The sequence below is a fragment of the Heptranchias perlo genome, chromosome 9 (genome assembly GCF_035084215.1).
Source record: "Heptranchias perlo isolate sHepPer1 chromosome 9, sHepPer1.hap1, whole genome shotgun sequence".
Lineage (NCBI taxonomy): Eukaryota > Metazoa > Chordata > Chondrichthyes > Hexanchiformes > Hexanchidae > Heptranchias > Heptranchias perlo.
This window is the reverse complement of record NC_090333.1, coordinates 55,373,175-55,385,247: the sequence shown is the minus strand read 5'-3', so window position 1 is coordinate 55,385,247 and position 12,073 is coordinate 55,373,175. Positions and strand designations below refer to the sequence as shown.

The window sequence follows — 12,073 nt, the reverse complement described above, 5'->3', positions numbered from 1 at the left end:
CTTTGCGTCAGTATTTACAGTAGAAAAAGAGGATAGCATGCCAGAAATCCCAAGAAAACTAATATTGAATTGGGGACAGGGACGCAATAAAATTAACATAAGTGAAACAACAGTAATGAAGAAAATAATAGCACTAAAGAGTGACAAATCCCCAGGACCAGATGGTTTCCATCCCAGGGTTTTAAAGGAAGTAGCTGAGCACATTGCAGATGCCCTAACTATAATCTTTCAAAGTTCTCTAGATTCAGGAATTTTCCCTCTAGATTGGAAAATTGCACGTCACTCCGCTTTTTAAGAAAGGAGAGAGAGGGAAACCAGGGAATTATAGACCAGTTAGCCTAACATCTGTTGTGGAGAAAATGCTGGAGTCTATAATTAAGGATAGGGTGACTGAACATCTCGAGAATTTTCAGTTGATCAGAGAGAGCCAGCATGGATTTGTGAAAGGTAGGTCGTACCTGACAAACCTGATTGAATTTTTTGAAGAGGTGACTAAAGTAGTGGACAGGGGAATGTCAATGGATGTTATTTATATGGACTTCCAGAAGGCATTTGATAAAGTCCCACATAGGAGACTGTTAGCTAAGATAGAAGCCCATGGAATTGAGGGAAATGTACGTACATGGTTAGGAAGTAGGCTGAGCGAAAGGCGACAGAGAGTAGGGATAATGGGTAGGTACTCACATTGGCAGGATGTGACTAGTGGAGTCCCGCAGGGATCTGTCTTGGGGCCTCAATTATTCACAATATTTATTAACGTCTTAGATGAAGGCATAGAAAGTCTCATATCTAAGATTGCCGATGACACAAAGATTGGTGGCATTGTAAGCAGTGTAGATGAAAACATAACATTACAAAGGGATATTGCTAGATTAGGTGAATGGGCAAAACTGTGGCAAATGGAATTCAATGTAGGCAAATGTGAGGTCATCCACTTTGAATCAAAAAAGGGTGGAACAGGGTACTTTCTAAATGGTAAAAAGGTAAAAACAGTGGTTGTCCAAAGGAACTTAGGGGTTCAGGTACATAGATCATTGATTATTTTCTGCGCCTGTTCATGACACTTCAATAAGGCTAATGGAATGCTGCCCTTTATATCTGGAGGACTAGAGTACAAGGGGGCAGAAGTTATGCTGCAGCTATACAAAACCCTGGTTAGACCGCACCTGGAGTACTGTGAGCAGTTCTGGGCACCGCACCTTCGGAAGGACATATTGGCCTTGGAGGGAGTGCAGCGTAGGTTTACTAGAATGACATCCGGACTTCAAGGGTTAAGTTACGAGGAGAGATTACACAAATTGGGGTTGTATTCTCTAGAGTTTAGAAGGTTACGGGGAGATCTGATCGAAGTTTAAGATATTAAGGGGAACAGATAGGGTGGATAGAGAGAAACTATTTCCGCTGGTTGGGGATTCTAGGAGTAGGGGGCACAGTCTAAAAATTAGAGCCAGACCTTTCAGGAGTGAGATTAGAAAACATTTCTATACACAAAGGGTGGTAGAAGTTTGGAACTCTCTTCCACAAAAGGCAATTGATACTTGCGCAATTGCTAAATTTAAATCTGGGATGGATAGCTTTTTGGCAACCAAAGGTATTAAGGGATATGGGCCAAAGGCAGGTATATGGAGTTAGATCACAGATCAGCCATGATCTTATCAAATGACGGAGCAGGCACGAGGGGCTGAATGGCCTACTCCTGTTCCTATACTTCTATGTTCCTATGAGATAGTGAATTTAATAATTCATTTTCAAAAAAATCTTTGGAAATTGTAATTGTGCTGAAGAACTGGAAGATGGCAGTGTTACACCCTTGTTCATGGAAGGCGAAGGGGTAATAAAATTATAGGCCATTTAGTCTTACCTCGGTTGTGGATAAAAGTTCATCATCCAGGATGAAATTAGTGAATACATAAAAGGGGGCTAATCGGGGACAGCAAGCATGAATTTGTAAAGGGCAGGGATTACTTGACTAATTTATTTGAATTTTTCAAAGAAATCGCAATGTACAGATAGAAATATAGTGAATGCTGTATATAGGGCTTTTCAGAAAGTGTTTCTTAAGATGATATTACAAAAATCTGAACACATGGTATTAAAGGAAATATAGCAGAATGGATAGAGAAATAGTTTTGGGCTAATTGGATTTTCTTTTTGGAGTTACAGGATGTGGATGATAGTGCACCCAAGTGATCTGAGCTGGGAACCCTTTTGTTTTCCATTTATATAAATTATTTAGACATAGGCATTAGAGGAATGATTTTGAAGTTTGTTGCTGATACAAAATTAGGAGGCATAGGAAACTGTGAGGAAGAATGCTCGAGGTCACGCAGCTCAGCTGACTGGGTGATAGGTTGAAGGTACAGTTCAATACAAAGAAATGTGAAGCAGTAAATTTTGGGGAAAAGAACATAACACCACCGTAAACAGCAAGATTTTTTAACAGTGAGGAACTGAGAGTGTAGGGATGCAGGAGGTATAAAGATCTTTAGCAATGGGTGTACAGATATCAAAAGGCAAAGGAGGTTCTGGGGTTCATATAAAGGGGCATTGGATATAAAATCAAATGTTGAATTTGTGCAAGACTGATACAGTTGAAGTATTACATACAGTTCTGGGCACTCCTCTGTAGGAAGGATACAAAGATTCACTCGAATACCAGGAATGAGGGGTTATAGTTATGAAGAAAGATTCAAAATATTGGGGCTCTTTTCACTGTAACAGAGAAAACTAAGGGGAATCTAATGGAAGTTTACAAAATTCTGAAAGGCTTAAGGAGAGTAAGTAGCAATTGTTTCCAGTGGACAGTAAGTTGATTAGAAGGACACAGACTCTGAAAAATTGAAGGGGAAATTACAGAAAATATTTTCACGCAGAGGGTTATTAGAACAGAATGTTTGATCACAAATGGTCAAAGATGATCATTTTAAAGGGAACTGTATAAATATTTGAAAAGGATAACGGATAATTGAATCAGTGTAGATAGCTCCAGCTGAAGAAGTAACACCAGCACAAGTGTGATAGGCTAAATGGTGATGTAATTCCTATGATTCTATGTATTTATATATGTCATAAAAGGGAGAGTTTCATTAGCAATTCACAATTCCCAGTTCTCTTTCCTTGGTCCTGCACAAAGAATTTCCCCGCATCCACCCGATTCTTTACGAATTGAGAATCTTATGCTTAGACTATTTGTAACTACATCTTCAAATTTTATCGAACGGTGGCTTTTTTCATTGCATGTTCTGCCTGGGAGTATACTACTGCATGGCAACACAACCAAAGATTGAAGTCATCAAATTGGAGTCATCAAAATCCTGAGTTGTGCTACATATATGGCTCTCAATGTGCTTTAAGACATTGAATCCCCCCCTTAACAATGAAGTTTGACTGTCACGAACATTAAGTTGTCAGTGTTGTCCAACTAAGTGTGAAATAACGTTTACTATAAAATGTTAACTGTTCTGACAATGAAATGTGGATAACATCTTAAGCTTTTGATGTTTGAGTCTCACAAGTATGCATAACGTTTGTTATTTTAGACCACCTTAACGATCTCAATTTGTGTAATAAGAAGCCCTCAGATGCTTTGACGACTCTACGCAATGGAACTATGTATGTTTTTAGAGGTAAGTTATTTTTTAAAAATCAAATACAATTGCTGTTTGTTATAAAATGCAATTCTGTCAAAGGGTCTACACACCCTATAAGCATTAAACTTTTCTCTTTAGATTCTGACAAAACTTACAAATAAAAAGAAAAAATTGCAAAAGTGTGTTAGCTGAAGTTGAGCCAGAAAAAGTTGGAAATACACAGCAGGTCTTTTATTTACAGTAGTCTAATTGTTATGATACTGGACTAGCAACCCTGAGGTAATGAGTTCAAATCCCACCTTAACAAGTTATGTAACTGAGCTTAATAAATTTGGTAATTTGTGGGCTAGCTCAGGAAAAATAGCCATGAAAGTTGATGGGTAAAAACCTAATGTTCTTTAGTGAAAGGGCCCGACACCCGTATCTGGTCTGGTCTGCTTGTGACTCCAGTCCCACATTATGTGATTGACTCTTAATGCCCTTCAAGCAACTAGAGATAAATAAATACTGCCTTACTGTATTCCCCACATCCCAAGGACAAATATTTACAAAAATTGTTTGTTCCAACTCTGTGACATGACTTTGAATAATATTTTCCACCTTTTGAGTGACACTTCGCACTGGGGAAGCATGCTCCACTGAAAATGACACTTCCTTAAAGATCCTTAACAAAGACCAGCTGAAATTATTTTTGCACCCACTCTGTAGTATTTTCTCCATGGGTCTCCTGATAGTCGCATCGGTCCCTAAAGGAGAAGGTAACTAGGTGGCAAGTTTCCAGAGTTCTGTCAGTGCCACTCGGTAATCAGTCACAGAAAGTTACATAACATTGCAGTGTGGCTCAACCTCTGGGAAAATGCCAGATCCTCAACTGTGGGTGAATGTCAGGAGTGAGACATAATTAAAAATAGCGGGACAGATCACAAGCCCATTTAACAAACAGAACTGTGTTCATTTTTAAGAGTAGCTCATTTTTTAAACCAAAATGAGTGAATGCCACTCTGAATGAGTGAGTCTTGACAGATCTGGAAAGTGCTGCAGCTCACCACCTTCCCAGATGACATCAGTAAATTGCCATAGGGGACTGGGTGGTGCTGTGCAATGTTTTCCAGTGGAATATTGGATTTAGTCAATTAGAATACAAATCCAACAGCCTTTGGTAATAACGAACATGGCATTAAATGCTCTCTGCTGATCACGTTGTGGATCACTTGCCTAATAATCCTAATTATAAAGTAGTACCCAGAGTCTAAACTGTCCCTACAAACCAGTTATTTTATCCATTTGACAGAGATATTCATGAACTGACATGCACTGCATCACCTGAAGTTTGCTTGTATGTTTGTAGGTCATTTGTTTTGGATGATAAACCAGAAAGGACAAGCAGTAGGATACCCTCGTAGGATTTCCGATGTGTGGGGAATTCCATCTCCAATAGATACCGTCTTCACAAGGTGCAATTGTAATGGGAAAACTTTTTTCTTTAAGGTAGACATCTTTGAAGTATATTTACAGTTCCTCTTTTCCATTGCTCACCTGATGAAGGGAGCGATTTGACACCAAAATAATATTGCATTCAATGGAGTTGATAATTATAGAATCATAGAATCATAGAAGTTACAACATGGAAACAGGCCCTTCGGCCCAACATGTCCATGTCGCCCAGTTTATACCACTAAGCTAGTCCCAATTGCCTGCACTTGGCCCATATCCCTCTATACCCATCTTACCCATGTGCTGTAATGCACAACGGTTGTGGACTTAACACTCTCAGAAATATCCACATTCACAGTCGAGCCGAGTACAACATGCAACTGAAAAAGAAGTGAATGAGGGCGTAGAGGTAAATGCAGAGGTCACTATCCCTAGAGAATAAAAGCAGTAAAAATTGACAGTGTAATAGCACGTAATACTCCACTAATAATGAACTAATCTGTTGATGTTGGCAATGAATTTACATTAGGAACCCCAACAGTTCAGCAGAAGTCAGAAAATGCAACTACCACAACAGGAGGTACTTTAGACTCTGCTGCAGAGTCTCAATACTATCAGTGGTCATGGGCTCGGCTGCCGGCACCATAGAAAAGTAGCGCACTGAAAAAAATTACTGGAAAGTTGTCAATGGAATTGGAGTTAAAAACATCGCCACGTAAAGTGTGTCGGTACTCGCAAATTCAGATATTGTAAATATGAAGTGTTGAGGGGCTGTTTTTTTCTTCAAATCGCCCATTTGTACAGTATGAATTTAAAACAAACTACTGAAATATGTAATCAAAATGCAAGGTTAATGTCACGCGTTTAATTTGCATTTGCAACAATTTACACGTTGTAGACTCAATTTACACTCCTTCAAAACAGCGTCCACACTTGCTATTCTTGTTTTATGTTTCAGGGTGAACAGTACTGGCGATTTCAGAATGGGGTGATGGACCCTGGCTATCCTCGAGTAATAGCAACTGGCTTTTCAGGGCTGAATGGGAAAATATGGGCAGCTCTTTCAGTGGCTGCACACAATGACAGACCTGAAACGGTGTACTTCTTCAAAAACGGTTATTTCCCTTTTGTTGACCTTTCTATTTATGTTTTTTTTCGCTTGATGGGATTTCTAATTAGTAATCTACTAAGTGATAAACATCTTAAATTCTTAACCACAAAATACCCAATATACATTGTTGTTTACTGTGCAAACATACTTAACCCTCCAGACACTCCTCATATTTGGAAAACATAAAGTATTAGTAGCAGTTCGGAGACATCTCATGATTGCCAACAGTTACTTTCTAAATGGAATATGTAAGTGCATCGACAGAAGTTTCTTCATTAACCAAAATACATTGTTTATTCCAGGTGGACGATTCCAGAAATACGTATATCACCAAAGATCCTCCACAGCTTGTCCACATCACAACACTGGAGTCTACACTTATGGGGCATTGAGGCGACGTTTCAAACGGCAAACAATGGTGGTTATACAAGAAACAAAATTACAAAAAGCAGGTATAATTTTCTTGTATTACACATTAGAGCAGTTAGTTTTGAAATATTATCTTGCAATGTCAATCTGTGGAACTTGAATTTAACGTCAATTTTCCGAAAGTGAAAGTTTTGTATCTGAATGTCCAATCAAATAATCATGCAGATGAGTTTTCTTTCATTGGCTAGGTTAAAGGAAATTTGAGAAAACCAGGAATATTTTTTCAGTTAATAGTATCATTTTTATTTGCCTCAGGAGATGACTAAATGAGATGTGCAAATACAAAATTAAAACTTTGTTCTGCATTCATCGTCAGTAGGCCATCATGCAGAACTACTCATGGAAATCCGAATTGTCACAATGCAAATGAGATCAGATACATTTATTATTTTCGCATACCAGGGCGATTTTGTGGAAAGCGCGTGAAAATAACCTCCCCTCCTAGTTAATTTACGTAGTCACTGAATAGTGGGTTTGCACACATTGTATGGGAGTGATTTGGTGATTATAATGGTGTTCCGTGTAGGAAGCGCATGCTTCTTTGGAGGATGTTTTGATTTATGAGTGGCAAGATTTGGAGTGCTGCTCACCTGATACCAGTGATCCATCTCTTTGCTCAGTTAACCTCTGGAGCTTTTCATTCCAGTGTTAATACAGAAAAAGTATAGATTACAGGCAGGACAGAAATAACGTGCCAAAATTATAGTGCTTGTTCTCAGACAGCAACTTTGTGACCATCATTTTCTCATAGGTACACATGCACATCAGATGCTACAAACTTTTTTGGTGTAGAATGTGTAAATAATGCTGCATTTATAAGCTTGACCATGCTCGAATGGAGTATGCCACCTGAAACACACAAACCTGTCAGATAAGAGAGAAACTAGGCCCACCTCTTGAAATAGGCGGCTATGAAAGATGGGTCCTGTACTGGGTGTAACAGAAATTCCTGCAGTTGATCACAAATCCTAGGCGTACCACCAGCTGGTTGTAGATATTAGGAATACTGGTTAGATGCTAGTTCTGCAAGACCTGCAACAAATATACAGTAATTATCCACAAATCCAGAAATTTCTAATCTCACCCACATAATTCTTTTTTTTGGGGGGGGGGGGTGGAGAAGAAGAAAAGGAGAGAACACTCCACAGTTGCAGGTCACCAAACCCAATGAACCCCATAACTGGGGAATGAGGCAGCTCAGCAGAAATATTTTAAAAATTGTATTAATCACTTTTCAGCTACATAGTAATAAATGTCAATGGTTGCAATTTGTTTACCTGGTTTAGATCAATTACATTTACTTTTTACAACCATAATTTAGGTATTATTCTTTGTTCACTTTCTTTCAGAACAACTTTCTGTGGAAATGTCAGTCAGAAAATATTGGCGTGGATTTCCTATAAAAATCACATCTGCCATTTCATTTCCAAATCCTGAACGTGCAGACAAGTATGAGTACTTTGTCCTTTCAGGTGGTAAGTTTCAGGTTGATTTACATTTGGGGACATCACAACCAACAGGGTATTAAAATAGGTGTGGAAATTGCAGGTGGACGAGTAATAATTTTCCAAACCTCTTCGTGCCTGTGGATTGGAAAATTGCAAATGTTACTCCATTATTTAACAAAGGAGGGAGAAACCAGGTAACTACAGACCTGTCAGTTTACATCAATTGTGGGGAAGTTACTGGACTCTATCAGATACAAAGTGACTGAGCACTTGGACAAATATCTGCTGATAAGAGATTTGGTGTAGATGTGTGACGGGTACACCATGTCTAATAATGTTTAATTTTTTTTTGAAGGGGTCACTAGCATAGTAGCTGGTGTGTCTATTAGTGTTATCTACATGTAATTCCAGAAAGCATTTGATAAGGTTTATTAGCTAAAAATGAAAGCATATGGAATTGGAGTTAACCTTGTGATATGGGTTGGTAATTGGTTGGAGACAGAGTAGGGATAATGTGAATGTTCTTTGATTGGCAGGACATGACAAGTGGTGTTCCCCAAGCATCTGTACTGCAGCCTCAGCGTTTCACCATACATATATTAATGAAGTTGCATAACTAAGTTTGCAGATGAAACTAAATTAGGAGGCACGTTAAGTTGTGTAGAAGGGAGCAGAAAGTTACAAAAAAAGACTAAATGGGCAAAACTATGACAGACGGAGTTCAATGTGGGGATGTGTACAGTCATCCACTTTGGATCGAAGAAAAACATATTTTCTTAATGGTGAGACTACGGACTGTGGAGGAGCAAAGGGGTTTAAGTGTCAGTGCACACAAATCAATAAAAGCTAGTGCACAGGGACAAAAAGTAATCATAAAAGCTAATGGGAATGTTGACAGCTATCAAAGGAGCTGGAATTCAAAAGTGAGGATGTGATATGAGCATAAGAAATAGGAGCAGGAGTAGGCCATATGGCCCCTTAAGCCTGCTCTGCCATTCAATACAATCATGGCTGATCTTCGACCTCAACTCCACTTTCCCACACAATCCCCATATCCCTTGATTCCCTTAGAGTCCAAAAATCCATCGATCTCAGTCTTGAATATACTCAACGACTGAGCATCCACAGCCCTCTGGGGTAGAGAATTCCAAAGATTCACAACCCTCTGCGTGAAGAAATTCCTCATCTCAGTCCTAAATGTCCGACCCCTTATCCTGAGTCTGTGCCCCTCAGTTCTAGATTCTTCAGCCAAGGGAAACCACCTCTCTGCATCTACCTTGTCAAGCCCTCTCAGAATCTTACATGTTTCAATGAGATTATCTCTCATTCTTCTAAACTCCAGAAAGTATAGGCCCATTCTACTCAATCTTTCCTCAAAGTACAACCCTCTCATCCCAGGGATCAATCTAGTGAACCTTCGTTGCACCGCCTCTAAGGTGAGTATATCCTTCCTTAGGAAAGGAGATCAAAACTATACACAATACTCCAGATTTGGTCTCACCAAAACCCTGTACAATTGCAGCAAAATTTCCTTACTCTTGTACTCCAACCCCCTTGCAATAAAGGCCAATATACCAATTGCCTTCCTAATTACTTGTTGTACCTGCATGTTAACTTTGTTTCATGTACAAGGACATCCAAATCCCTCTGAACAACAATTTAATAGTTTCTCACCATTTAAAAAAAAAAATCAGTTTTTCTATTCTTCCTACCAAAGTGAATAACCTCACATTTCCCCACATTATACTCCATCTGCCACATTCATGCCTGTTTTCTATCTCCCTCCTTTATTGAATAGCATTGTTACATTTGCTACCTTCCAATCCACTAAGACCGTTCTAGGATCTAGGGCATTTTGGAAGATCACAACCAATGCATCCACCTCTTTTAGAACCCGAGGATGTATGCCATCAGGTCCTGGGGATTTGTCTGCTTTTAGTCCTATTAATTTCTCCAGTACTTTTTCTTTACTAATATTAACTACATTAACTTCCTCACTCTCATTAGACCCTTGGTTCCCCATTATTTCTGGTATGCTTTTTGTGTCTTCTACTGTGAAGACAGATACAAAATAACATCTCTGCCATTTCCTTATTCCCCATTATAATTTCTCCTGTCTCAGCCTCTAAGGGACCCACGTTTACTTTCACGAATCTGTTCCTTTTTACATACTTATAGCTCTTACAATCGGTTTTTATATTTCTAGCTAGTTTTCTCCCTCTATCACTTTTTTGGTCTCCCATTCCTCAGACTTACTACTCTTGGCAATATTAAGCCTCTTTTAATCTAATACTGTCTAACTTTAGTTAGCCACAGATGGATCACTTTTCCCGTGGGATTTTTATTCCTCAATGGAATGTATATTCGTTGAGTTATGAACTATCTTTAAATGTTCACCATTGCTTATCTACCATCATATCTTTTAATCGAATTTCCCAATCAACCATAGCCAACTCACCCCTCGTACCTATGTAATTGGCTTTAAGTTTAAGACTCTGGTTTTGGACTTAAGTCACTCTCGAACTCAGTATGAAATTCTATCACCACTCTGCCCCAAAGGATCCTTTACTATGGGATTACTAATTAACCCTGTCTCATTATACAAGACAAGATCTAAAATAGTCTGTTCCCTGGTTGGTTCCACAACGTATTGTTCCAGGAAACTGTCTCAAATGCATTCCATGAACTCATCCTCCAAACTACTTCTGCCAATTTGATTGCCCAGTCTATATGCTTCAGTTGTAGCGGATTGGTCAGCCCTTATCTGGAGTACTGCATTCAGGTCTGGGCACCGCATCTCAGGAAGGATATATTGGCCTTGGAAGGGGTGCAGTGCAGATTCACCAGAATACCAATATGAGGACAGGTTGCATAAACTTGGTTTGTATTCCCTTGAATTTGGAAGGTTGAGGGGTGATCTAATTGAGTGGTTTAAAATGATAAGGGATAGATAGGGTAGAGGAATCCAGAACAAGATCAAAGCTCTGCAGTCCTGCCACATCCAGTCGTGAATGGTGGTGGACAATTAAACAACTAACGGGAGGAGGAGGCTCTGCAAACATCCCCATCTTCAATGATGGCGGAGTCCAGCTCGTGAGTGCAAAAGACAAGGCTGAAGCGTTTGCAACCATCTTCAGCCAGAAGTGGTGAGTGGATGATCCATCTCGGCCTCCTCCCGATATCCCCACCATCACAGAAGCCAGTCTTCAACCAATTCGATTCACTCCACGTGATATCAAGAAAAGGCTGAGTGCACTGGATACAGCAAAGGCTATGGGCCCCGACAACATCCCAGCTGTAGTGCTGAAGACTTGTGCTCCAGTACTAGCTGCGCCTCTAGCCAAGCTGTTTCAGTACAGCTACAACACTGGCATCTACCAGACAATGTGGAAAATTGGCCAGGTATGTCCGGTCTACTCTCAATCATCAGCAAAGCGATGGAAGATGTTGTTGAAAGTGTTATCAAGCGGCACTTACTCACCAATAACCTGCTCACCGATGCTCAGTTTGGGTTCCGCCAGGACCACTCGGCTCCAGATCTCATCAGAGCCTTGGTCCAAACATGGACAAGAGCTGAATTCCGGAGGTGAGGTGAGAGGAGAGTGAATGCCCTTGACATCAAGGCAGCATTTGACCGAGTGTGGCACCAAGGAGCCCTAGTAAAATTGAAGTCAATGGGAATCAGGGGGAAAACTCTCCAGTGGCTGGAGTCATACCTAGCACAAAGGAAGATGGTAGTGGTTGTTGGAGGCCAATCTTCTCAGCCCCAGGGCATTGCTGCAGGAGTTCCTCAGGGCAGTGTCCTAGGCCCAACCATCTTCAGCTGCTTCATTCAATGGCATTACCATTGCCGAATCCCCCACCATCAACATCCTGGGGGTCACTATTGACCAGAAACTTAACTGGACCAGCCATATAAATACTGCGGCTACAAGAGCAGGTCAGAGGCTGGGTATTTTGCGGCGAGTGACTCACCTCCTGACTCCCCAAAGCCTTTCCACCATCTACAAGGCACAAGTCAGGAGTGTGATGGAATACTCTCCACTTGCCTGGATGAGTGC

At 40.1% G+C, this 12,073-nt stretch overlaps 1 protein-coding gene across 2 annotated transcripts in view; it reads left to right on the top strand.

The window, feature by feature from the left end:
- prg4b (proteoglycan 4b) overlaps positions 1–12,073 on the top strand; it is a 43,479-nt gene that overhangs the window by 29,012 nt on the left and 2,394 nt on the right. For both annotated transcript variants that reach the window (XM_067990485.1, XM_067990486.1), the window contains exons 8-12: positions 3,540–3,626; positions 4,939–5,078; positions 5,983–6,139; positions 6,438–6,587; positions 7,914–8,039. In XM_067990485.1, coding sequence (XP_067846586.1) covers positions 3,540–3,626; positions 4,939–5,078; positions 5,983–6,139; positions 6,438–6,587; positions 7,914–8,039 — 660 coding nt within the window. The remainder of the gene's footprint in view (positions 1–3,539; positions 3,627–4,938; positions 5,079–5,982; positions 6,140–6,437; positions 6,588–7,913; positions 8,040–12,073) is intronic.